This window comes from Pristis pectinata, chromosome 2 (assembly GCF_009764475.1).
Source record: "Pristis pectinata isolate sPriPec2 chromosome 2, sPriPec2.1.pri, whole genome shotgun sequence".
In the NCBI taxonomy this organism is placed as follows: Eukaryota; Metazoa; Chordata; class Chondrichthyes; order Rhinopristiformes; family Pristidae; genus Pristis; species Pristis pectinata.
This window is the reverse complement of record NC_067406.1, coordinates 83,881,208-83,908,635: the sequence shown is the minus strand read 5'-3', so window position 1 is coordinate 83,908,635 and position 27,428 is coordinate 83,881,208. Positions and strand designations below refer to the sequence as shown.

Here is a 27,428-nt window from a genome sequence, read left to right as displayed (position 1 = left end):
GGGATCCTTGGACTTCAACATTGAGGTCCCTCTGTTCTTCCGTACCCTCTAGGGCCCTGCCATTCATTGTGCATATCCTATGTGTTTTTGTCCTCCAAAAGTGCATCACCTCACACTTATCAGGATTAAATTCCATCTGCCATTGGTCTGTCCAACTTACCAACAGGTCAGTATCATCTTGTAGCTTAAGACTATCCTATTCACTGTCAACAACACCACTGATTATCACGTCACCTGCAAACTTATTAATCATACCTTGTATTCTTTCATCCAAATCATTAATGTATACAACAAACAGTAAGGTTCCCAGCACCATCCCTGTGGTACACCACTGGTCACAGGCTTCCAATCCCAAAAACCACCCTCCACCATCACCCCCTGCCTCCTATTACCAAGCCAATTTTAGACCCAATTTGCCAGTTTGCCTGGATCCCATGAACTCGAAGCTTTTGGGCCAATCTCCCAAAAGGGATCTTGTCAACTGCCTTACTGAAATCCATGTTAACTGCACCAACCACACTGCCCTCATTTGTACATTTTGTTACTTCTTTCAAAAATTCAATTAAAATAATCAGATGGGATGTCCTCCTAACAAAACCATGTCGACTATCTTTGATTCATCCTTGCCTTTCCAAGTTTAATCCTGTTCTTCAGTCTTTTTTCCAAAAACCTCCTTACCACTGATATTAGATGTACAGGCCTGTAATTCCCTGGTTTATTTCTGCTGCCTTTGAATAAGGGCATTACATTTACTGTCCTCCTGTCATCTGGCACCTTATCCATTGCTAGTTGTTGTGAGAAATCCACATGGATGTCACGTGACATCAACGACACTGACCCCGCTGACCAGAGGACAGCATTGGTCCTCTGATCGGAAGTGATACTACTGTCAATCAAGGTGCGGCTCCACCCACCCCTCAGGTGTGAGAGTACCTTTTGCCTCTGAACTTGCCTGACCAGTACCCTTTGTCTCTGAACCTGCCTGACCATTGGCTGTGGCAGGAACCTTTATCGTTGACCCCCACACCATTGGCTCATTTAAATCACAACAGCGAGGCTCCAACCAGCCTGCTAGCACCATAAAAAGGGCTGCATCCCCTAGCCCTTCCTCTTTGATGATCCCAGGAGTAGTGAGACAATGCTGCAGAGATCATTGGTGAGAGTGCGTCACCACATGGTCAGGGAGCGTTTCACTCAGACTTGGGGAGCGTTAAGGGCCAATGCTAGTGTGGGTCAGGCATTGAAGTGTTATATCCTGAAGCTGTACATTGTTACTGTGTGCTTGTGTGTATCAGTGTGTGTGTGTGAGTGTATTTTACCCCAGTTGCGATTCCCCTCTCGTGTTCGCGGTATCCTGTGCGTGAGTGAGCGTGTGTCTGTTCCCATCCATTCTGTCCCGCGTTTGCCTTTGTGATTAAACTAGTTTTGGTCTACAAAGCTCGTGTCCAGAGTCCTTGATCCTTAAGGTAGAAAAGAACGATTTCACACAACACTAGTGAAGATTTAGAAATCTCTTTTGGGGCCCAAGCAATCTCTTACCTTGCTTCCCATTGCAGCCCAGGATAAATCTCATTAGGTGCAGGAGATTTATCCACTTGTAAGCCCCATAAGACATATTTTTAATGATAATATGTTCGAGAAGTTCACTGTTTCCCCCACGAATTCTCCAAATACAAGTCCTTGGTGAATACAGATGAGAGAGAGGTAGAGGGAGAGAGAGAGAGAGACTGTACACACCAACCACTGTATCCTGTACATTGATCCTTGCTGCTCAGGAAGGATTCATCCTGCCATGGTGCCACGTAGGAGTGACAGACAATTCATTCATGGCTTATGACAGAGATAAGGCATTAATTAACAGAATGGGAGAACGAGTATAAAGATCAGCACAAGCCCACAAGAATCAAAACCGAGAAACCAGAGGCACCCTGAAGTCTTGTTATAGGTGCCTGATAAATTGAGTGGAGTTGCAGATCCATCTTGTACATGGAATACAAGCTAACTGTAGTCTGCAAAGTTCCGCCAAGCAGAAGGGATTATACTTTCCTGAAACCAAAGGGGATGATAATGAAGATAGGTTGAAGTCCTCTATCTTCATCAGAGAAGGAGGGCAAATAAGAAGGAATAAAACAAAAAGTAGGCACAGGAGTAGGTCACTCAGCCTTTTGAGCCTGCGCTGGCATTCAGTAGGATAATGGCTGATCTCACCCTTGAATATACATAAGGACAGTATATCCAGAGAGCTGTGACCAAGAACAGGAAGGTCCTAGCATGACCTTCCTGTTCTTGTATGCTAATAAAGACACCACCTCACATAACATATGGAGGACAGCAAAACTCTGCCTCAGGATTCTTTGATTTCTACCCCATTCTGTGTTAGTAAACTAGAATGATGTTTTCCCACTTGAGCGCTGCCAACCTTTTAAGTTCCTCCTCTGTATTCTTATATATCCAGCATTGTTACTATCTTCTAAACTAGCAGCCATTTCTTCTATAATGAAGCCAATTGAGTATCCCAGCCATGCCTTCTGACTCCACGTTTCCTTTTGGCCTCTAACTACACCTCTCTTTGACTACCCTGGCACTGTCATGGGGGTGGGGTGAGTTACACTGACCTTACTGCACTGGCACTTATGTGTTCTATTTATAGTAGCAGGTCATCTATTCCTGAACGTTTCAGCATTCGTACACAGCAATGACTAGACTATAAAAGTTCTTCGTTGGTTGTGAAGGACTTTGAGGGATTAATGAAGGTTGCATCATAAATACACATCTACCCCTTTAACTTCCAGTCCTTTTTTTGACCCTCTTCCTTTGTTTAGGTTGCCTCTGTTTTTTATATGCGGCCTGGTTCATATTATGAAGTTTACAATCTTCCTGCACTGCCTTAATCTCTGTGTGCCCTTCGTGTCCTCCTCATTTTGCGCCATCTTTGAAGGCTTCCCATTGTTCAGTTTTTATTTTGCTTGATTTTTAATTCCCCTGGGCCTTGTCCTGTTTTTCCCATCAGACAGAAGATTCTGGAAATACTCAGCAAGTAAGACAGCAATTGTGGAGGGAGAAACAGAGTTTCACTGTTGAAAGGTCATTGACCTAAAACAGAGTTTCTTTCTTCACAGATGCTGCCTGACCTGCTGAGGATTTCCAGCATTTTCTGTTCTTATCTCAGATTCCTAGCACCTGCAGTTTTTTGCTTTTCAACATTTGTGGCACTGTTATCAATAGCACTTGACTCTCCCTTGATTGGTGATTATTGAATGGCCCGGTAAAAAAAATCACCAGCCACTCAGACTCTGTGAAGCCCATGAAGCAAAACGTAAACTCTATTCATGCTTTCCTCTCAGTGGGGCAAACATTTCCCAATCCCGGGTCAGAAAGCAGGAATATTTGCTCTCTGTCCATCCTCAATGACCATTGTATGTTGCGGTATCAGGTCTGTCCGGGAACCCCTCCATTTCATGTACGTGGCTCTCTCTGAAGTCTTTGAGGGAGCCTGCGGGAAGGATGAGAATTCAAGAAATCCTGCTGCCGTCGTGTCTGTCCCAGGGCTCTTTGAGAGAGCTCTTTGAAATCATAGTGCGAGTCAACAAGAGACTTGTGCCCAGTAGTACAGTACCCTATGTAACACAGTGACAGACCTATGTCTACCAGTTCAGCACCCAGTGTTATACAGTGACAGATCTACACCCACTAGTACTGTACCCTGGTTTTATACAGTGACAGACCTGTACCCACCAGTACTGTACCCTGGTGTTATACAGTGACAGACCAATACCCACCAATACTATACCTCAACATCGATTTCTCTGATTTCCGGTAACCTCACCCCTTTTCTACCCCCCCCCCCCCCCACCCTCCACCACACTCCTTTGTCTTCCCTTATTCCTGTGGCTCTCTTCCCCCGCCTTGATGACTTGTCCATCTCCTCTCCTCCTCTTCCCCATCCTTTATTCCATGGTCCACTGCCCTCTCCTACCGGATTCCTCCTCCTTCAGCTCTTTGCCTCTTTTACCTATCACCTCTGCGCTCCCTCCTTCCTTCCCTCCCCCACCCACCTACCTTCCCCCTCTCACCTGGACTCGCCCATCACCTGAACTCACCTATCACCTGCCTGCGTGTGCTCCTCCCCTCACCTTCTTATCCTGGCTTCTGCCCTCTTCCTTTCCAGTCCTGATGAAGGGTCTCGGCCCGAAACGTCAACTGTTTATTTCCCTCCACAGATGCTGCCTGACCTGCTGAGTTCCTCCAGCACTTTTTGTGTATTACTGTACCCTGGCTTTATACAGTGACAGACCGGTACCAACCAGTACAGTATTGCAGTGTCACACAATGATAGACCTGCGTCCACCAGCACAGTACCCCAGTGTTACACAGTGAAGTGACACACTTTTGCCAACCAAATGATGAATCAGCTTACTGGAGTGGGATAGGTCATCTAGCTAAACGTCAGTAAAGCTAAGTAACTGATTGTTGACTTCAGGAAGGGGAAGGAGGGCAAACATGCGCCAGTCTACATTGGGGGATCGGAGGTGGAGAGAGTCAGCAGCTTTAAATTCCTTGGCACTAACATACTGGATGACCTGTCCTGGGCCCAGCACGTAGATGCAATCACAAGGAAGGTGCACCATGTCTTTACTTTCTTAGGAGGTTAGGGAGGTTTGGCTTGTTACTGAATACACTAGCAAGCTTCTACAGAAAGTATCCTGACTGGCTGCATCATGGTCTGGTACGGCAATTCGAATGCGTAGGAACGTAAGTAGCTGCAGGGAGTAGTGGACTCTGCCCAATACATCTTGGGCACATCCCTCCTCACCATCAGTAGTATCTACAGGAGGTGATGCCTCAAGAAAGCAACATGCATCATCAAATATCCCCACCATCCGGGCCATGCCCTCTTCTCATTGCTACCATCAGGCAGGAGGTACAGAAGCCTGAAGTCCCACACCATCAGGTTCAAGAACAGCTACTTCCCTTCAACCATTCAGTTCTTGAAATAACTGGCACAATCCTAATCACTGCAGTTTAGCAACACTACGACCACTTTGATCACTTTGCACTAAAATGGACATTTTGTTTGTTCTAATTGTGGTCTTTCTTGTAAAAATTGTGTATAATTTATGTTTAATTTGTATTTTTCCTGTGAATGCTGTTCATATGATGCTACATGCCTGTGATTTTGCTGCAAGTAAGTTTTTCATTGGACCTGTTCATACATGTACTTGTGCATGTGACAATAAACTTGACTTCAACATGACAATACCTCAGTGTTACAGACACAGATCTCCACCCACCCATGCAGTACCCAACTGTTAAACAGTGACTACTAAACCAAGGCTTAAAAAACAATTTAAAAGCTGAATTACCAAGAGAGAAAGGAAAATAGATGGTGAACAGGGAACATTGAAAGTGGGATTCATTAGGATATGACAACATTTTTGGAGGACTAGATACCATAGATGCTAGGGTGAGGTATCAAGAAGCAGGAGTCACATTCTAAAAAGAAGGGTTGGGGGGGGTGGGGGCACAATTAGCACAGAAATGAGGAGAAATTTCTTTTTGTCGACTTCGGGAAGGAGAAGGAGGGCGAACATGCGCCAGTCTACATTGGGGGATCGGCGGTGGAGAGAGTCAGCAGCTTTAAGTTCCTCGGCATTAACATACTGGATGGCCTGTCCTAAGGAGAAATACTCAGAAACTGAATCTTTGGAATTCTCTGTTCCGGATAGCTGGGGTGGCTCAACCGTTGACTACGTTCAAGACTGATTGCCAGGTTTCTAGATATTAGAGGAATCAGGGGAGATGGGGAAATGACGGGCAAGACAATGAGTTTGAAGTAGAAGATCAGCCATGCTCTCATTGGCAGGCTGGCTTGAGGTTCCAACTGGCCAACTCCTCCTATTGCTTACATTTTCTAACATTCTTATGATGAGCTGATACTGCAGGGGCTGAGAAGATAACAGTTATGAATTCTGCTTCTCCGTATGCAAGGCTGAAAAGTACATGATCTGGAATTGGAATTGGTTTATTATTGTCATGTACGGAGATTCAGCGAAAAACTTTGTTCTGCACGCCATCCATACAGATCATTTCATCACATCAGTATGTCGAGGTAGACGAGGGAAAAGCAAAAACAGAATGCAGAATATAGTGTTACAGAATATAGAGTAGGCACGGTAGTGTAGCAGTTAGCTTAAAGCTTTACTGTGCCAGTGACCTGGATTCAAATCTGGCCACTGCCTGTAAGGAATTTGTACATTCTCCCTGTGTCTGCGTGGGTTTCCTCCGGATGTTCCGGTTTCCTCCCACATTCCAAAGATGTACAGGTTAGGAAGTTGTGGGCATGTTAAGTTGGCGCCAGAAACGTGGCGACACTTGCGGGCTGCCCCCAAAGCACTCTACACAAAAAGATGTATTTCACTGTGTTTTTCGATGTACACGTGACAAATAAAGATATCTTGTCTTAATTATCTTACAGTTACAGAGAAAGTGCAGTGCAGGCAGACAATAAGATGCAAGGCCATAATGAGGTAGATTGTGAAGTCAAGAGTCTTATTGCACAGGGGGATCTGCAGGAGTGATTAAAAACCCTGGAACTGGGCTGAACTGAGGATCAGTGTTCGTCTGTCTAAAGGAACTTGAATGCAGGAGAGGTTTGGAGACCCTTACAATAATGCAGATATTAATAACAAACCTTTTGCACAAGTGCAGCAGTTGACGCACAACCGAAAAAGAAGAAAGCTCAACTGCTCATTGACAAGGAGGTTATGAGAGAAGCAAAGTAATTCTGATATGACGCTTGTTTTATTTTTGGTTTGGATCCATATTCAACATGCATCTTGTCAAGATGCAAGTCCTTTGCTGGCTTGTAAAGTAGTCCTGCCTCTATTGAGGACAACACAGGCCAGACCCTTCCAGCTTTCCACCTCTGTCCTAGTCATCACTGACAATGCTGGAACCGGGTTGACAATTAGCCAAGAAGTTCTATGTTAGCTCATCTCAGAAACAGAAACCGTGAACTGCACCCTCTCTGACCTGCAGGAAAACAGCTGACTGGATTGTTGGGGTTCAGGGACTTGAAATACAAACCTGCCACTTCGTGCTTCAGCTGCTTATGATGGTCAACACCCTTAAGCTTGCAAGCACTCAGGATGCTCCGGCCTCTCTCTCTCTCTCAGAATAGAGTACAGGCAGGCCAACACAGAGATTGCAGAGTCACTGATGACCTGGAGGTGTAGAACAGCAGGTACAAGAGCCTGCCAGGGGTAGTGAAGGGAGACCATCACCTGACTGAACACAGGTGTTGCAACTGTTTCTCTATGGGGTGACTTGGGATTCCTTCATAGGTGTTATTTCCTAAACTCATCAAGAGGTTGTGCAGTTCCTGTGTTTATGATGTAGGCGTGGCTGTGCTGGATTCAGCTGCTAGGTTTTCATCTTCTCTGGGTTTTGTGCATTATCTGGGTGGCAGAGGGGAAAATGAGGACAATGTCTCACCTCGTGAAGAGAAACACTTGCTTAATATAGTAATTCAAAACCAACAATGTACTTCTGAAGTGGACTCACTGTAGTAGTAGAGTAAATACAGCATTCAATTCCATACAGCAGGATCCCATACAATGCAATGAGATTTTGACCAAATTGTCTGTTTTTATGGTCAATATCCAATGTGAGCTTGAACAACAGCACCTCATCTTTCTTTAGGCACAGTGCAGCCCCTGGGACTCAATAATGTAGTTAACAGTTTCAAATAATCACCCTGCAAGAAACTGCAGAGAGTTGTGGACACAGCTTAGCACATCATGGAAACCAGCCTCCCCTCCATGGACTCTCACTGCCTCAGAAAAGCAGCCAGCATAATCAAAGACCCCACTCATCCCGGTCATTTCTCTTCCTCCCCCCTCCCATCAGGCAGAAGATATAAAAGCCTGAAAGCAGGTACCACCAAGCTTAAGGACAGCTTCTATCCCACTGTTATAAGACTATTGAACGGTTCCCTAGGATGATAAGATGGTCTCTTGACCTCACAACCTACCTCGTTCTGACCTTGCACCTTATTGTCTACCTGCACTGCACTTTCTCTGTAGCTGTTACACTCTATTCTGCATTCTGTTATTGTTTTACCTTGTACTACCTCAATGCACTGTGTAATGAATTGATCTGTATGAATGGTATGCAATGCAAGTTTTTCACTGTACCTCAGTACATGTAACAACAATAAACTAATTCCAAATTCCTCTTTTCCCTTTCCATAGACTTGGCTGCACCTATCTGTTTCAATTTGTTTTTTCCTTCTTCAGTCTCGATCTGCCAGACTTAAAAAGAATTGTTACCTTGATGTCTTTTATGTGCACCCTGTCACAGGTATTCCCTCTATTCTCTCCACCCTTTTCTTCTCTGCACCTTAAAAGACACTCGCTTTCTCAATTCTCCAGTTTTGATGATGGTCCTTGACGGGAAACATTGACTCTGTTTCTCCGCCACGGATGATGCCTGATCCGCTTCCAGAATTTTCTGTTTGGTTTTGGATTTCTAGCATCTGGAGTTTTTTGCTTGAATCTGTTATTGATGATACAGGTTTAATTTTTGATCTGGATTCTGGGAAATCTTTTGTCTTCTCTGAAATGAGAGCTATAGGGTCTTTTATATCATCTGAGATACCCAGGAGTCTCAGTTTGACATTTCATTTCAAAGATAGCATCTCTGACAATGCAGCACTTCCTCAGTATGGGACTGACGTAGAAGCCTAAATTTGGTGTTCAGGTCAAAGGAATGGAATTTTGTTTTGAGTCGTGCATGCGTTACCAATGGAGCTACAACATCCATTGTGTAAAACCTGTTCTGTTGGCATCTGTTCAACAGATCATCTGTTCAACAGATAGGTACAGCCAAGTCTATGGAAAGGGAAGAAAAAAGGGTGATTAAATGAAATTAACTACATTATTGAGACCGAAGGGCTGCACTGTGCCTAGATGAAAGATGAGCTGCTGTTGTTAAAGCTCACATTGGATATTGTTCATAAAAACAGATGATTTGTTCAAAATCCCATTGCATTGTATGGGATCCTGCTGCGTGGAATTGAATGCTGCATTCCTGATTGCCTGTTGGGGCACAATCCTCCAGGGAATCAGGGAAGGTCAGGCTCCCTTCACCTTACACTGCAGCATACCCTGACCCTCTAGCTTTGCTTTGGCGTGAGTGGCCTGTTCCACCGGCAGGGTCACCCACTGGGTTCTGTAATGTGTTGTACGCAGCTTCAGATAAGAACGTAAGAACAAGGAGCAGGAGTAGGCCATCTGGCCCATCGAGCCTGCTCCACCGTTCAATAAGATCACGGCTGATCTGGCTGTGGAATCAGCTCTACCTACCTGCCTTTTCCCCATGACCCTAATTCCCTTACTATGCAAACATCTGTCCAACTGTGTCTTAAATATATTTAATGAGGTAGCCACCACTGCTTCCCTGGGCAGAAAATTCCACAGATTCACTACTCTCTGGGAAAATCAGTTTCTCCTCATCTCCGTCAGATTCTCCTTTCTGCCCTCACACGCAGATGGAAGTGCGAGAGCCTCTGCCGGTATCTCAAGTAGTCAAACCGCTTAAACTATGTAATGTTGTAAAGAGATCACAGAATGAAATCACAGAAACTCAATAATTTGCACCCATTAGGATGCAATTTCAGGTTTCTGATGTGTATGCATTATAATGTTCCTGTCAGATTGGCTTGGTTGGTGGGGATCAACCTGACCCTTGGATGGTTGTGTGGTTCAAGACTGACCCAAGGACCTGAGCGCATAATCCAGGCCAACCCTGATAGTGTTATGCTTCTGATGAAATGTTAAAATAATTGAGACATTTATATAGGACTTCTTAATGCAATAAAATGGTCCAAGTCACCAGATAACAATTAAACAAGATTTAGCATTGAGTCACATAGAGGGCTATTAAGGCAAGTGACAGAAGCCTGGGTCAAAGCGGTAGGTTTTAAAGAGTGAGGGGGAGAGGTAGCAAGGGGAAGACATTAATGGAAGGAGTTCCAGAACCCAGGGCCTGCACTGGTTTTATGGGGAACACCCTGCAGCAATGTTATACCTTCCACTATACATTAACGTAGTAGGCAGCGCGTCAGTCTCATAATCTGAAGGTCGTGAGTTCGAGCTCACATGGGGCACTAGTTTTAGGGGCAGGCACAGTAGTGTAGTGGTTAGCGTAATGCTATTACAGCGCCAGAGACCCGGGTTTGATTCCGGCCGCTGTCTATAAGGAGTTTGTACGTTCTCCCCATGTGTCTGCGTGTTTCCTCCCACATTCCAAAGGCGTACAGGTTAGGAAGGTGTGGGCATGCTATGTTGGTGCCGGAAGCGTGGCAACACTTGTGGGCTGTCCCCAGAACACTCTATGCAAAAGTTGCATTTCACTGTGTGTTTTGATGTACATGTGACTAATAAAGAAATCTTATCTTACCTAAGGATTCTTGTTCAATAGAATAACCCTTACACCAAACCTCTCTCAAAGGCTTTTCTGCCACGAGCTCCAGCAATGGGAGCTAACAGTAGAAGTCAGATGGGCCATACAATTTGGATGGGGTGGTGTGTGGTGGAGAGATGGCTGTGGATTGCAGGATGAGGGAATAGGTGGGTGAGGTCTGTTGGGAGGATTAGTAAAAGCAGCTTGGGAGGATGGAATGGAACTGAGCTGGAGAAGAAGTGGTGAATGGGGAGTGTTGAATGTGATTGGGTGACAGCGGAGGGCAAGGTGAGACAGGTGATTGGACCATGCTCTGGTTGCCAGGAAGTTGTGGACGTACAACTGAGTTGTGGTCCTGGGTTGATGAGGGAGGGGGTTTGGGGGTGTTGGGTCAGGTACAATGACTGTGGGGTCATCAGCTTTCCTGATTCCCTGTTGGGGCACAATCCTTCATGGATTTCAGGAGGGTGGTTCCCCAACAAGGTGTCAGGAAATTGGGCTCCCTTTCCCTTACACTGCAGTAAATTCTCCACTCTGTTTCGGCGTGAATGGCCTGTGCCATATGTGGGCCTCGACTACCCAAAGGAATTTTGGCAAGGTGACCCCAAAGTGTGTTGAATGGCATTTGACATTAGTGTGCCTGCCTAGTGGCCTGGTGTACAGATGTCATGTACCTGAAGGAACAAACTGAGTCTACAGAAGTACAGAATTCACATTCGAAAGATATTTGGATTTTAGATACAATTCATCTGGGCGGTGTACGAAGCTAATTTGGAAAAGAATTTGTGAGCCCACTGTGTTTACTTAACTAGACGGAAAGCTATTTGTAAACTCTGTGGGTTAGAGAAGCCAACTACCACTCATTAAATCTATGCACAGTTAATTTTGGATGAGAACTAATTCAGCGTAGTTCTGAATGGGTGATTAGATAATTTGAAATTTAAATGAATGTTGAGTTGTTTGGGCCCTCCCTTCCTGCCAGACCTACTTGTGTCAATCTGACATTGTCCCAATCTTGGGCCTTTTGTGGACTCACTCAACATTGAGGTTGCTGGTTTGGCTTGGCAGATTTCTCCTGCTGTGTTCCTTTACCATTTGCTGACTTTGCTCTGCTTACGCAGTCCCTCAGAGTCAAGGATGACTTACTCCCACTCTAGTTCTGTCGGTGGGGCAAGAATTCCTTGGGGCAATGTCCTTTGGGCGATATCCTATGCCCAATCGTGATGTGTGAGTGTGTGATTAGGGATGTTGTGCACAGTCCTTCTGTTATTTGTGCACAGTCTCTGTGCATTTCCATTTGAGGAAACATGTTCCGTGACATATTTGAAACAGAAAAGTAAAGGCCACAAAAAAAAAGAATGGCTACCCAGTTCAGTACATTTTATTAATTCCGTCCCTTCCCACGACAAGCAATGGGTCATTATTCCACATCATTATTCTGCCAGCAACACAAGAGCCTGCATTTACTTAGAATCTTTTGTAGTATAGATGAACTCTATGCACCATGTGGTGTGACTTTTGATACATTGTTGTAGCAGCCACTGCTGTTAATTGAGCATTGACTGACTTCAATAAAGTATGGTTTGTTGGTAGCTCTATCCTTGTTACTTGGCTCGGCGAGCAGGATCACAAAAAGTTGCAATGCATTGTCAATGAGATTGGAATTTCATTGCGTGAGTGAGCAGCAGGGTAGTAATGAAGTGTTAACTAATGAATGCTCTCTAGGTGTGTCAGTAATGGCAGCAGGCAGGAAATGCGGCAGATAGGTTGGCAAACTTGAGAAATACGAGAAGCCGTAGCCATCGGATGGAATGAGTGAAGACGTTCTGGAGAGCAAACAACATCACTGTGGTTCTGGAAGGAGGAGATAGAAGAGGACAATATGGCCACATACAAGAAGAGGAAGGTGATTTTGTTGTCGGTAATTGGCCAGGAGAGGTCAGAACTGGAAAGGTGAGGGAACGGGTGTGTTTTATGTTGCAGGGATGGGGAGGGCAAAGGGAATGCTTGGGAAAGTCTGCAGACCAAAGTTGTCATGGTAACCATTTAAAAACCAGTAATTAGAGATGGAAGAGAAAAGAAACAGGTTGAAATAGAGCGATTCAGTCACATCTGCGGAGAGTGATACTGCTGCTCCGAGTTGGATAAGGCAGAAGTCCTGCAATGATGTTTTAACATATTTCATTCTGAGATTTTGGAGAGTTACATATTTGATGTGTGCGACCAGATTTCAGAGGAAATGTGGTCAGGCTGGCAGATGAAAAAAATTACTGGACCGAAAGCTGGATGGAGAATGGCCACTGGCCTGGAGATGGCTTTGGTCAGGCCTCAATTCTGTGGAGCTGGCGGGAAACTAGTCCACAGAAATAGTAATAGTGGTGTGGTCGTCTTCCTCATGGCCTGGCCATGTGGAGACTGAAACAAAAGGACTGCAGATGCTGGAATCTAGATGAAAAACGCGATGATGCTGGAGGAACTCAGCAGGCCAGGCAGCATCCGTGGAGAAAAGCAGGCGGTCAACATTTCAGGTCAGGACCCTTCTTCAGGACTGAAGATAGGAAAAGGGGAAGCCCAATATATAGGAGGGAAAAGCAGAGCAGTGAGAGGTGGACAAAAGAGGGGAGGCGGGGTGGGCACAAGGTGGTGATAGGTACATGCAGGTAAGTGATAGTGATAGGCAGATGTGGGGGAGGAGGGGAGAGCAGATCTACGGGGGGATGGGTCAAAGGTAGGAAGAGAGAGAGAGACAAAAAAGAGTCTTGAAAAGGGAAGGAGAAGCATGGTGGGGTGGGGGCGGTATTGTGGGGAAGGGGGGTGGGGATTACCTAAAATAGCTGTGGGCATCAGTGGGTTTGTAGAAGATGTCAGTGGATAAGGAATCTCCTGAGATGGAGTCGGAAAGATCGAGGAAGGTGAGACTTTAGGTAATCCTCACCCCCTCTTCCCCACAACATCCCCCCCCCCCACCACCATGCTTCTTCTCTTCTTCCCTTTCCCAGCCTCCCTTTTGTCTCTCTCTCTTCCTACCTTTGACCCATCCCCCAGTGGATCTGCTCTCCCCTCCTCCCCCACACCTGCCTATCACTATCTCTTACCTGCATCTACCTATCACCACCCTGTGCCCACCCCGCCTCCCCTCTTCTGTCCACCTCTCACTGCTTGGCTTTTCCCTCCTATATATTGGGCTTCCCCTTTCCCTATCTTCAGTCCTGCCTGACCCGAAACGTTGACCGCCTGCTTTTCTCCATGGATACTGCCTGACCCGCTGATTCCCTCCAGCATTGTCATGTTTTTCACATGGAGACTACAAATTGGTTCAGTGGGAAATCAGTAGGTCACATGTTCAAAAGGCTGGAAGACTGCAAGTCATGCGGGTATCGAAGAGCAGGAGGCCTCAGAGTGCCTGTCAAGTTTGTCTTTGCCTCAGGATAGCATCAATTAAAGATGAAAATTGCTACAGAGGGTAACTCTTGGCAAAGATGGCATTGCCTTTGTTCCTCAGGCACAAGATGACAAATATGTGACAACTTTTGAACATCAAACAGGGACAGCAGTACTGGGAAAAGATCTGGTATCTACAAGTCAAGGTGCAAGTCAGAGTAAGAGCACAGGCGCAAAGATGTGGCCACTAAACATCACTTGCAGCTGGTAATTTACTGTAAGTGGGTTACGTTTAGCACATTGGGTAGAGGTATGGCCAAGAGTACCAAAGAAATGAGGTAAATTTATTTTTAAGAACTATACATATACATAGCCTCTGTAAACCAGGAGTAACTGATATTATTTAGTTTTGTTTTTGTTTGGAAGGTAGCTGTAAGGACAGGATGGCTTGCCAATCATTAAGTGGCACCTTCTGACCTGCCACTTGCCTGTGAGGCCTGTCCTTTGCTGTGCCCTGGGAGGTGGAAGCCCCCGGCCTTTGTGTTGATAGGCAGTGCCTCCTCCTCAGTGATCCAGGCTTTGCTGGGAGCTTTTGATGCAACCAGACCAGAGCAGCCACTGTGAGGTGCCATTCATTCCTGTGGTCCCTGTTTCAGATTGGAATTCTGGGTGGGATGGGGGGTGTTGGGAGAAGTGAACATTGTGCGCACTTGTAACTACCCAAAATAACAGGTCAATCAATTAAGTGAAGAGGTGTTTGACATGGAAACCATTGGAGTGGGACATGAATGTGAAGCCATTCCCCCCCCCCACCCCCCCCCAAATTAAAAAGCATGGAGCTCAGAAACAGCACGAAGGACTCCATGGCAATCATCTGTGAATGGAAAGAAGTTACATTGTTAGCGTGTGCAAGGGCTTGTCAGGTGACTTCCACCTCGCATTAATGATCAGTGAGTGGTATTGAGTCTGAAGTGGGATTGGTTGGCTGAACTTGGGTGGGGTTTTTAGGATCCTTATTGGCGCATATTACAGTCTTAACTGCAATTGAATGGTATACAGACGTAGGGTAGGATAATCCAGTCCATTGTGGTATCAGAAATGCTGTTTGATTGGGTGTTGAAGGATGTTTTGTTGGTGGGTCTGCCCTTGTTATTTGCCTCAGTCAACAGCAAGGCAAGAGCCCATAGATTCTGCACCTTTAAGTGTGGGAAAACCTCCTGAGGTATTCCACAGGACTATCCTCAAACAAAATGTTAAAGCAGGAGATGTCAAGATGCTGACTAAAAGTTCAGCTTTTGAGCACGGCCCTTGTCATGATGCAGCCTTTCTGTCCTCTCTGTCAGATGCTTTCACCAATTAATGTATTTGACACTCTTTGCAACTTATCTGACACTCCTGGTGACCTTTGTTCTAGTTTCATGAAGACAGTCTTACCAAATGTTTTTAAGTTGCAGTGCAGCAGCAGCTATCTGTGTAGAAAGACAGAATTGTTGAAGCATTGGGTGTTGCATGTAATTACAGGAAACAAATAAAATATAATAACTTCATAAATGTTGTGACACACAAATCCTCCAATGAAATTTATGTTGCAGATCTTGATCTTCATGGTAAACACATGGCTCAATGCCAAAGTCATCCTGCAGCAGAGATGATCAGCAGTTTTAGGTTCCCTTTCTGGATTTTGTTTCTAAGCTTCAGCAGTTTAAACAAGCTATTTAAGGAACCTTTTTTCTGGCCTCCTATGATGGTGTGGAGGGTAGAGATGTATTAGCTCTACCCTTCTGTGCATGTTTGCCAAGCACATTAAGGCCAAGTATTAATTATTTTGTGAGCAATTAATTTATGTTTTGATCAGTAGTCGCGATCATTGTCTCAGACTCAATTTTTGCTTATGGTCCTTCTCAAAGGTTAAGTCAGAGAAAAATTACAGTGGCTGATGTATAAGAACTGAAAATGTTTGGAAAGATACAGCTTTTCAATCAGTATCTGTGGGAAGAAGACCAGTTTATACATTGGATGGTGGCCCCCCATCAGAACTATCATAACCCATTATTTCTAAATGTTGCTTTACCTGATGAATGGATCTGACCTTTAATGCTTTTAAACCATGTTGTGCACATCCAGAATTTGGCTCTTTCATTACATATGCCTTGTAGACCCTGGAATCAGAAACTGCCAGCAGTGGTTCAGCCACCTGTTTCACATTCTGACTTGGATGCAAAAGGAAAATTGTGCGAGGTGTACAAATGGCCAGTTAATTTGGTTCCAGCTAACACAAGGATCTAAATTCTCCTTTCTAATGACAATTGGCCTGCACGTTGACAGAACTTCTCTTCAAAGTTGTATCTCTTCAGGTGATAAATTATTTACTAAAGCTATCCTGGTTAGAACTAGTTTATTACATTTTTATGGTTACAGTATGATAACCAACTCAAAGCTGGCTGTTATTGATCATAAACTGCCCTGTTCTATCATTTTGAAACCTAAGTTGAAATCCAGCAAATGCAGATGGAATAAATGTTTCTCCTCTGCCAACTGCAAAGGCCTTTACTGAAATGAACTTGGGGACTCTTACACTCAGATGCTGGGCTTTGACCTGAAATGTTGACAATTCCTTTCCCTCCGCCGATGATGCTTGACCTGCTGAGTTCCTCCAGCAGACTGTTTGTTGCTTGGGGACTCTTAAACCCACTTCTATCTGATGCACAGTGCAACACTGCTTTTAACTGATGACTGCATCAAAAGCCCCAAAGAAAGCTATATGTGGGAAACAGTATACCGATGTTGGAAATACCAAGCCTGCATCATTTCCTCTAAAAAGCAAAACTGTACATAACTAATGCCTACCAAAACAAAGCTAGCAATTAATGAGAGAAAAACTTGGTTCAGCGCATACTTGTACATCGCTGTAACTTAGAGGAGTCAAGTATTTTATTACATTTGTACAATTTTGTTTTACGCTACTGCCATCACACAGTGAGGAGAAACAACCTCAGAAAAATTATCACAATATTATAGCACCATATCAGAGAAAATTAAAATTACCATATATAGCTCCACACAAAAAGATAATGCTATTGTTATCTTAAAGCTCCTGTTACTTAAATTTAGACGAGGTAGTAGAAATATTAAACATTAATGTTGTAAATCAACAAGCATACATACTATATTACAATCCAGTGAAATAGTCACTTATATGCAAGTTGGAAAGAACTCGATTAATGCAGAGACAGGGAGAGCCAAGAAAAGATTCCAGGTGAGAGAAATAGTCTTTTGTTTAAAATCATTTAGTTACCCAGTTACACTTAGAAAGATGGGTTGTTTTAATATTAGAAGTGTCAACTTTTGGGATGATTTACTTTAAACAGACTATACTGTTGTCTGAGTGGAGGGATGATTTGAACTAGATTGGTTAGGGTAAATGAGGTGCTCTCTCAATAAACTATTTAAGTACTGAACAGGATTAGATGACTAGAGGGTTTTTTGTTACAGTAATCAATGTACGGGCGGCACAGTAGCGTAGCGGTTAGCGCGACGCTATTACAGCGCCAGCGATATGGGGTTCGATTCCTCTCGCTGTCTGTAAGGAGTTTGTACGTTCTCCCATGTCTGCGTGGGTTTCCTCCGGGTGCTCCGGTTTCCTCCCACATTGCAAAGACGTACGGGTAGGTTAATTTGGGTTTAAAATGGGCAGCGTGGACTCGTTGGGCCGGAAGGGCCTGTTACCACGCTGTAAATAAAATCAAAAAAATGAGCTTGCACTTCATGCAGCGAGAGTAAATTCATTGCAACATTTCAAAGGAAAGCTGGAACATGGCCATTATTATTGTACACAAAATACATACATGACAATAGATAATGTATCATGTGGTTGACGATCTCCTGGAACACAATTTGACTGAGTCATTTTAGAAGAATTTTAAAGATTTTAGTTCCCTGAATTGTTGTGGGGTTACAATTTATTTTGCTGCCCCTGGTAGATTAGATGACAGCGATGGTATAGAGTGCAATTTAGCAGCATTGTGACTTTTCAGACAGAGTCATGGAACAAGTTTGTGCACCATTTTGCTTCTGATTATGTCATTCTCCACAATTCCCTTAAATTTTCTCTTGAACAGGTATGAATTGCTAAAGATCGCATAAGTGTTGTAGCTCCAATTTTTATATATTTTCTTTATAAATGCTTGTTCTTGCTCTGTAGTTCAAAGGTCACTTTATCAATAGAGTTCATGTACTTTCTGGTCAACGAATGACAAGCATTAGCATTCAGAGATCCTGGGTAAAGATTACCCCTTGTTAAAACAGGGAAATGATAAGCATATTTTTGAACTATATCTTTACACCAATCAACAGTAGAATATCCTTACCCACTGCAATCAATCAGCAAGTTCAGGTCCACAATCTTTGCAGGAGACCATTAATTTTATCTGTAATTTTATTTAGTCTTTAATTTTAATCTTAAAATTAAAGGGAAGCACAATTATCTGTTATATAAAATAATGATTGTGTTTGCAAGTTGAGATTTGCTTCATGTTAAAAAATGTTTACAGCCAGGACAATATGAAAAATGTGAATAGTAGTTTGCTTTGGAGTAAATTATTTCCATTATTCCTTGTCTTTTTCTGGACTGATTTGCTTGTGTCATCAAGTAGGAATTTTGTCCTGGGTTTAAAAAAAATCTGTACTTTGAATCAAGGATTGGTTAATTTTCCTAACACTTGAGCTACAGTTTCTGTAGAAATTTGAACATTCAGAAAGCAAATGCAATCTTTCAAAATCAAACTACGTTATTTAGTTTTCAAAACTCAAAGCATTTCTTAACTTGGAATCAAGAACCAAATTGTATCAAGAAACTTGACTCAAGTAGCAGTCTAAGAATCATAATAATACATGATTATCTCTAAAACAATTTCAGAAAATTGGTAGCAATCTGAAGCTTTAATGACAGGGATTTATATTTAAATTGAAGAGCTTCAGCAAGTGCTTGCACCATCAAGTAAGAAAGTGGTGAAAAAGCTGTAAAGTTACGTTATTAATAAACTACCCATGTAATCTGAGCCCTTGTATTTTTAAATTAGAGAATAGATTTCATAATTAAAAATGTCTATTTCAATGCAAAATGTCTTAAAGTCACTACAATGCCAGACCAGTAATCCAGAGATCTGGACCAATGATTTCATATCCAACCATGGCAGCTGGAAAATTTATATAATGAAATAAATCTGCAATAATAAAAGCCAATATCAGTGATTGTGACTATGCAACTACTGGATCAATGTTAAAAGAAAATCATCTGATTCAACAAAGTCCTTTGGAGAATGGAATCTGCTGTTCTTATCCAGTCTGCCTTACAAGTAACCCCAGAGCCATAGCAGGCCTTTTCAGTTCAAGGGCAATTAGAGATGGGAAATAAATGCTGTTATCATCAGTGACTGGCACATCCCAACTAACTAAAACAACAATGTCACGTCCTTGATTAATAGGGCAGACGTGATGCAAAGCCAGTAATCCAATAGCAGTACTGCAATAATATCAGAAGTTTTTGTTGTTAGTAAGTCAGAGCTGTGTACAATAGAGCTCAGTGAACATGCATAGCATTTAAATTCATGCTTCTAGTAATTTGCATATCGGAAGTTTTGGATACTATCGACTACTCATATAAGAGTTCCAAAGCTATTCCTATCCAAATCCCACAAATAACAAACTCAAGTCAATGCAAGGAAATGAGAGGACAGTTTGAGGAACTTGCACAAGTGGCACAGAACTTAATCCCAAAGGATTTTCCAGCCATTGTGGTGATTTCAGGAAATGCATCCTTGTCAGTACAGAGAAGCTGCTTGGACCTTACATATGCAGAGCAAGAGAGCCCAGGGGTACCTATTGCTTGGGGCTCTGATCGACTCAGGAGGAGGGGGTGCGGAGGAGACTCACCAGGATGTTGCCTGGGATGGGCTGTTTCAGCTATAAGGAAAGACTGGATAGGTTGGGCTTTTTTTCCTTGGAGCAGAGACGGGGGGTGGGTTAAAGGTGGAAGTGGTGTAGTTGAGTACAAAATTATGAGGCATAGAAATGGTAGAAAGTAGGAAACTACTCCCTGTGGCAAAGGTGTCTAAGGCCAGAGGGCATAGGTTTAAAGTGAGGAGTACGAAGTTTATGGAAAATCTGAGGAAGAACTCTTTCATCCTGTGGGTGATTGGAATCTGGAACACACAGCCAAAGTGGCTCTTGGACTCTCACAAAAGTTAAGCAGCAACTGGACGAGCACTTGGATCGCCAAGACATAGTAGGCTATGACACATCCTGGTTAGTGGGTTTAGTACTTATGTTTGGCATAGACATGGTGGGCCGAAGCCTGTTCTGTGCTGTACAATTCAATGACTGAGCTGAGTGGTGACTTCAGTGGTGATTTAGCACATCAATAATGATTTTAGTGCATTTACCAGCAGCATTTCTTGTACTTATTTTAGCTCAGGAGAATTGTTCTGTTAAAAGCAACAATTTCAAAAGAAAATAAAAACCCTTAAATTCAAAATAAACACCAGCCCATTCCTGGAGAGTGGTTGGGGGGGAGGGGGGGGGAAGAGGGGTTTGGGGGAGGGGGCTGGGTTCTTCCCTCCCAATTGGTATTAACAGCAGTAGAAGGCTAGGATACTCCATGTGGACACTGGCCAATGGGAACAGCCCTAGAGGGGATTTTGAGTAGATAATAGTCAACATGCAAATTAATTAAAATAAAAACTTCTGTTAAAAACCTGGAGATTAACTGAAACTCAGTCTAAATGTGACTAAATTGTGCAAAACTTTTCATGTGCAACTCAGTTATGACAACATATTTGAGAGGAACCTCATTAAAACAGAGAGGTAGGCAGATCATGTCTTAAACCTTTGCCTGACACAGTGTCCTGTTTGCTGTGACAGGAACTTGGATTTTCCCCACAAACAGTTCTCTTAAAATGGCAACCATCTCCATCTGGATTCTCTTCAGGTGGTAAGGTCTTGCTTGCGTCCTGCTCATTTATGCATCTATGGCTTATCTCAGGAACATTGGCAGGAGGAATCTGTTTTTAAGACACAAGCAGGCAGGCAATGAACCAACATACTTTTATTTCTTCACAAGAAGATATAAAAGAATAACACTGGAGAGGAACTAGGCCCCATATGTCTCATCAGAAGGGAGATATATTTTGCAGATAAAGATTGTACAAGACCCAACAGGGGAATGAGCAATCACACAGCATGGTAAATGAGACGGGACATTGAGCTATCGCAGCATAATTACTGAAACAGGAGAGTAAGCCAGCAAGCAGGCTCATTACTGAGACACAATCATGTGTAGTTTCACTTTGGGGGATGATGGATGGGATAGAGGAGAATGTGGGCTAATATAATCTCCAGATGCAGTTGTTTTCCTCTTTTCCCAGCTCAAGGGTCCAATTTAATTCCCTTAACAATGTCCTGACCAAGACCAATTCAGTCAACATGGAGCAATGGAAGGCTTCTTGGGTTCAGTGCTGCATTACATCCTGTATTTTGCTACAATGGTAGGAGTTCTAACTCCCAGTGTGCAGTTTTTTATTGTACCTTACAGATCATTGCCGAATTCCTAACCAAGCGGGGAAATTAAACACTGCACTGAGATAATCCAAGAAGTAAGAAGACAAATGGGATTCTAAACATCTTTTGTCTAGTGTCTAATACAAGATTGCAAGTGATTAATCTGGACCAATGTCCAAAAGGGTTACAATAGAATTTAAATTCACTTTGTGAACAAATAAATGAGAAGGTTTTCCAAATGAGAAAATGAACACCTTGCACTTGCCTTTCTCTTGCTGCTCCCAAGTGCCAAGGAGACACCATTTTCCACTGGCTTTGACTCCCCATTTGGAATTGTTGCACTGGTCTCTCTCTCAAGATCTATAAATACCAACAGAAGACAAGGTTGTTTAATTTACAAACATTAGAAAAAAAGCACAGGAAAAGACTAGCTATCCATCAAGCCATCCTGGAAATGGTGTATTCCACCCATTCCTTGCGAGAAAATAACAAAAAAATTTCTCCCTGATTGTATTGATTCATATTGCCAGTCCTTTTAACAACCTGACCTTTGATAAACAAGGTTCTTTCTAGTTATGTACCACCCCCTTTGAAGACCTGCACTGTATCCACACTCTCTTCATGCAGGGAACCTGTTCCACTGATCCCTGTCTTCATGAAGGAATAATCCATGGTACTGAACCTATTAATCTTTTTCTAATCTTGTTCTTGTATCTTTTGGTCTAACTGGATACAATTCAATTCCTTCATTACTTGATCTATCCTGTTCATTTCTTTGAACTCTGAAGCAAGATCTGAAGAAAGAAGCAGCAGCTCTCAAAGTCTGTTATGGTAACCAACAATTCTGTGGTCTTCCTCTGAAGCTCTTCTAGAGTCTCAATAGCCACCATGCAAGAGACCAAAGCTGGATGCAGTATTCAAAAACTGGCTGCACTAAAGTCTTATGAATGGTAAGAAATGAACGATTATTTAATGTGTTCGAATTATACATTCCAATATACTACATGTATTAGCTTCATGACTTTGGATATGGATCTTCAAAAAGTTCACGGAGTAGAACTTTATACTACTCAGCAGTCTTGAGCATGCAATGTTGCACAATAAATTCTTGCTCAGAACTGTCCTTACTCAAATACATGTCGCACTTGCCATGGTGACAAATATCTACTAGAGGCTGATTTTCCTCAAGTGTCTGGATCCACTTCAGGTAATTTTTTATTCCCAATTAATGGCCTAACTCTCAGATACAACTTTGTGCCATTTGCAAACTAGCAGATCATTGGTTTATGCTTCTGCAGTGGTTAACTTACTGGACCAGTAGCCAGAGTTCTGGACCACTGATCCAGAGACACAAGCTCAAATCCCATCGTGGTTGTTAGGGATTTTTTAAATTCAAATAATAAACCTGGATTTTTTTGTTTAAAGCTAGCTGCAGTAACAGCAACCATGGAACTAGCAGATTGGCAACTGGTTCACCAAAATCCCCCAGGGAAGGAAATCCTTATCTGGTCTGTCCCACGTGTCTCCAGACTCACCAATGAGGTTGACTCTTAACTGCCTCCTCTGTTCGGGTGCAATTGGGAATGGACAATAAATGGTGCCAGTGCCAGTAACATTCAATACCCAGAAACTAAAAATTATTTTGGGTTTTGTTGTTAACTTCCTCACCAACAAGAAGAGGTATGGAATAAACATAGATCCTTTTGGGATTCCACTAGCAAAGCCATTTCCATTGATGCCTAATGATACCTGAGTATGTAGCATTTGTAACTGGATATGTTCACAGCACAAATAGAAATATATGTTGTGAGACCTATTACAGAGATGTGGTTGTTTGCTGACCAAGGCTAAGAACTGAATATTCAGGAGTATTTTACATTTAGGAAGAATAGGGAAAAAGGAAAGATAGGTTGGCTCTATTAATAAAGGAAGAGATAATTGCAGTGGTGATAAAGTTATTGTCTCAGATGCCCAAAATGTCTAACATGTTTGGGTGGAAATAAGAAGTAAGGGTAAGAAGTCACTGGTAAAGTACTGTATAAGAAATCTAACATTAACTATATATAGGGCAGAGTATAAATCAATGGGGTCTTGTATGTAAAGGTACTGCAATAATCATGTGTGATTTCAATTATCCCACAGATTGGTCACATTAATTGGCAAGGTTAGCTATGAGGAAGAGTTCATAAAGTGTAGTTAGGCTGGTTTCTTAGAGCAATATGTTGAAAGAAGGCTATTTTATTGTGTAATGAGAAAGGATTAGTTAATGATCTCATGGTAAAGATCTCTGAGGAGAGAGTAATCAATGTGGCAAAATTTCAAATTCAGTTTGAGAATGAGAAACTTGGGCCAGAAACTGGTGTCCTAAACTTAAAGGAATTACAATAGAATGAGGAATGGCTAAAATTGATTGGGAAAATAAATTGAAGGGTAAGTCAATAGAAATTTAAGCAGATATTTAATAAATCTCAGCAAAGTTATGTTGCAGTGAGAAAGAAGGTTCTATGGGAGCTAATGTCCATGGCTAACTCAAGAAATTAAGGATGATATTGAATGAAATTTCACACAATGTCATAGAGTCATAGAGTACTACATCACAGAAACAAGCCCTTTGGCCCATCTAGTCCATGCTGACCCGATCTTCTGCCTAGTCCCATCTATTCACACCTGGGCCATATCCCTCCAAACCCTTCTCATCCATGTACCCATCCAAACCTCTCTTAAATGTTAAATCGAACCCGCATCCACCACTTCAATTGGCAGCATATTCCACACTCGCACCACCCTCTGAGTGAAGAAGTTCCCCCTCAGATTCCCCATAATATTTCCCCTTTCACCCCAAACCTAGAACTATAGTCTCACCCAACCTTAGGGGAAAGCTGCATGCATTCACTCTATCTATATCCCTCATAATTTTGTATATCTCTATAAGATCTCCCCTCATTCTCCTGCACTCCCAGGAATAAAATCCAAACCTATTCAACCTTTCCCTATAACTCAGGTCCTCAAGTCCTAACAACATCCCTGTAAACTTTCTCTGTACCCTTTCAAGCCTTTTGATATCTTTCCTGTAGGTAGGTGATCAGAACTGCACACAATACTCCAAATATGGCCTCACCAAGGTCTTGGACAACTTCAACGTAACATCCCAACTCCTGTACTCAATGCCCTGATTTATGAAGGCCAAAGCACCAAAAGCTCTCCTTACGTCCCTATCTACCTGTGATGCCACTTTCAAGGAGATCTGTATTCCCAGGTCCCATTGTTCTACCGCACACTTCAGACTAAGAGTCACTAAGATTGTCACTATATAAGTAGGATTAGTGGTAGGGTGGAGGATTACTAGACTTCTGTAAATCAGCAAAAATTGCTAAAACAATTATAAAGAAGGAGAAGATGGAGTACGAGTTAAGTAGCGAATAATATAAAACATCATGGTCAAAACCTGTGCAGATATATAAAAAAAAAGGAGTTAAAGTCATTAAACATTTGTCCCTTTGAGGATGAGCCTGGGGAATTAATAATTGGAAATAAAGTAACAGAACTTCTAAATAATTATTTCTTTTCAGTCTTCATAGCAGAAGACAACAATCGTCCCTATAATAAAAAGATAATTAAGGCGCTATAGAAAGGGCAGAACTTAATACTATCTTTATCATAATAAAGAACATTACCAAACAAAATAATGGGGTTAAAAAGCCAAGTCCCCCAGATATGATGGCCTGTATGCTCAGGTCTTAAAGGAACAGTGGATGCTTTGATAGTACTAAAATTGCCCGGATTCTGGGAGAGATCCCAAAGAATTGGGAAGCTGCAATTCTTGTGCCACTGTACAAGAAAGATGGGGACAGTTAATCTAACATCTATAAATCAAGCAGAATCAGTGTATTTTGAAAGGAAAATTGTCATTTGACAAGTTTGCTGGAGTTCTTTAAGGATGTAACAAACATGGTGGATAAATGAAATCCAGTGGACATAAGTGTATTTGGATCTCCAGAAGGCATTCAACAAGGGGACATGTAGAAGGTTACTTTACAAGATAAGGGAACACAGGGTTGGGGGGTAATATATTTACATGGATAGTAGAATGGCCACATAACAGAAAACAGATAGGCAGGGTAAATGGGTCATTTTCAGATTGGCGATCAGTCACTAGGAATCAGTGCTAGGGCTCCTCAACTATATTAATGACTTGGATGAATGGACTGAGAGACAGTGGCCAAATTTGCCGATTTGGGAGTTATAAGTGGGTCAGCAAAATAAGTGGGTGAGCAAGTTGTGAGGAGGACACAAAGACCTAGGTGACAACTGGGGAAGAAGGTGGCACTTGGAATGTAATGTGAGGCAACCAGTGTTGTCCTCTTTGGAAGGAAGAATGAAAAAAGGCAAATTCTTATTTAAATGGACTGAGAAAACAATATGTTGTGGTACAAAGGGATTGGGGATCCTGTTAGATAAAACACAAAAAATAGCATGCAGGTACAGCAAGTAATTAGGAAGTCTAACAGAATGTTGGTCTTTATCACAAAGGGAGTGATCTAAAAATGTAGGGAAGTTTTATTGCAACTTTACAAGGCAATGGTGAAACCCCACCTGGGGTACCATGTGCATTTCTGGTCTCCATATTTAGGCAACATAGAACAGTAGAGCACAGGGACAGGCCCTTCAGCCCACGATCTCTGTGCCAAACATGATGCCAAATTAAACTAATCCTGTCTGCATGCACATGATCCATATTCCTCCATTCCCTGCACATTCACGTGCTTCCAAAAGCCTCTTAAACACCACTATTGTATCTGCTGCCACCACTACCCCTGGCAGCACGTTTCAGGCACCTACCACTCTCTGTGTAAAAAAAAACTTGCCTCACACATCTCCTTGAAACCTTCTCCCTCTCACCTCAAAGCTATGCCCTCTAGTATTTGACATTTCTACTCTGGGAAAAAGACTTTGACCATCTACTCTATCTATGCCTTTCATAATTTTATAAGGATAGATTGCATTGGAGATGTGCAGAAAAGGTTCACTAGTTTGATTCCTGGGGTGAAAGGGTTGACTTATGAAGAGAGTTAAGCAGGCTGAGCCTATACTCATTGGGGTCTAGAATATCTAACTGAAACATAGAAGGTTCTGAGGGGGATAGACAGGATGGATGGTGAGGATATTTCCCCAATGGGGTATTTAGAACTAGGGTAGCATAATTTCAGAATAAGGGGTCACTCATTTAAGGTGGACACGAGGAGTTATTTCTTCTCTGAGAGAATCATGAACCTTTGGAATTTGCTACCCAGAGAGCTGTGGAGGTGGTCATTGAATGTATTGAAGGCAGAAGATGATAGATATTTGAACTACCGGGGAGTCAGGGAGTCTGGGGAGAGAGCAGGAGAGGGGGTTGAGGGGAAGACTGGATCAGCCCGGATCTTGTTGAATGGTGCAGCAGGCTCAGGGGACCAACTGACCTGCTTTTCCTTGTGTAGTCAATTGCTTTCCAACCTAACAACAGTCTGCCAAAACCACAAGGCACGATCTTCTTAAGTATCTTTTCCTGTGCCATTACAAAGATTTTGTAAAAATTCACATGCAAAATGTACACCTGCTGCTTGCACATTGGAAAGTAGATCCTTATGACAGTGGTTCAGTGGAATATTTTGATTTCTCTCATGCTGTGGCTTTGAATCAAGGTTTCACACGTGTCCTCATGAATCATTGACTTCGGACTGCAGAAAATAACTGAATAGAACTAGATCGATATTCTAAAGACGTGCTCACAAAATAGTGCAGAGTTGTGCAGTTTGCTGATGGGACACAGTGGTTGAATATAGAATATTTTCCCTTATCTCCTCCCAGGATCAACATAAGATATAGATAAGATATTTATTTATTAATCACATGTACATTGAAACACACAGTGAAATACGTCTTTTTATGTTGCTAGGAATGTGCTGGGGGCAGCCCGCCAACATAGCATTCCCACAGCTCCTAACCTGTACATCTTTGGAATGTGGGAGGAAACCGGAGCACCCGGAGGA

At 42.7% G+C, this 27,428-nt stretch overlaps 1 protein-coding gene across 1 annotated transcript in view; it reads right to left on the bottom strand.

Moving 5' to 3' along the window:
- Window positions 1–16,764: 16,764 nt before the first annotated feature.
- Window positions 16,765–27,428, bottom strand: part of LOC127567364 (ethanolamine-phosphate phospho-lyase-like) — a 34,681-nt gene continuing 24,017 nt past the window's right edge. The window contains exons 12-13 of the mRNA XM_052010196.1: window positions 21,665–21,759; window positions 16,765–20,903 (exon numbers count right to left, since the gene is read on the bottom strand). Of these exons, the coding sequence (XP_051866156.1) occupies window positions 20,694–20,903; window positions 21,665–21,759 (305 nt within the window). The 3' untranslated portion in view covers window positions 16,765–20,693. The remainder of the gene's footprint in view (window positions 20,904–21,664; window positions 21,760–27,428) is intronic.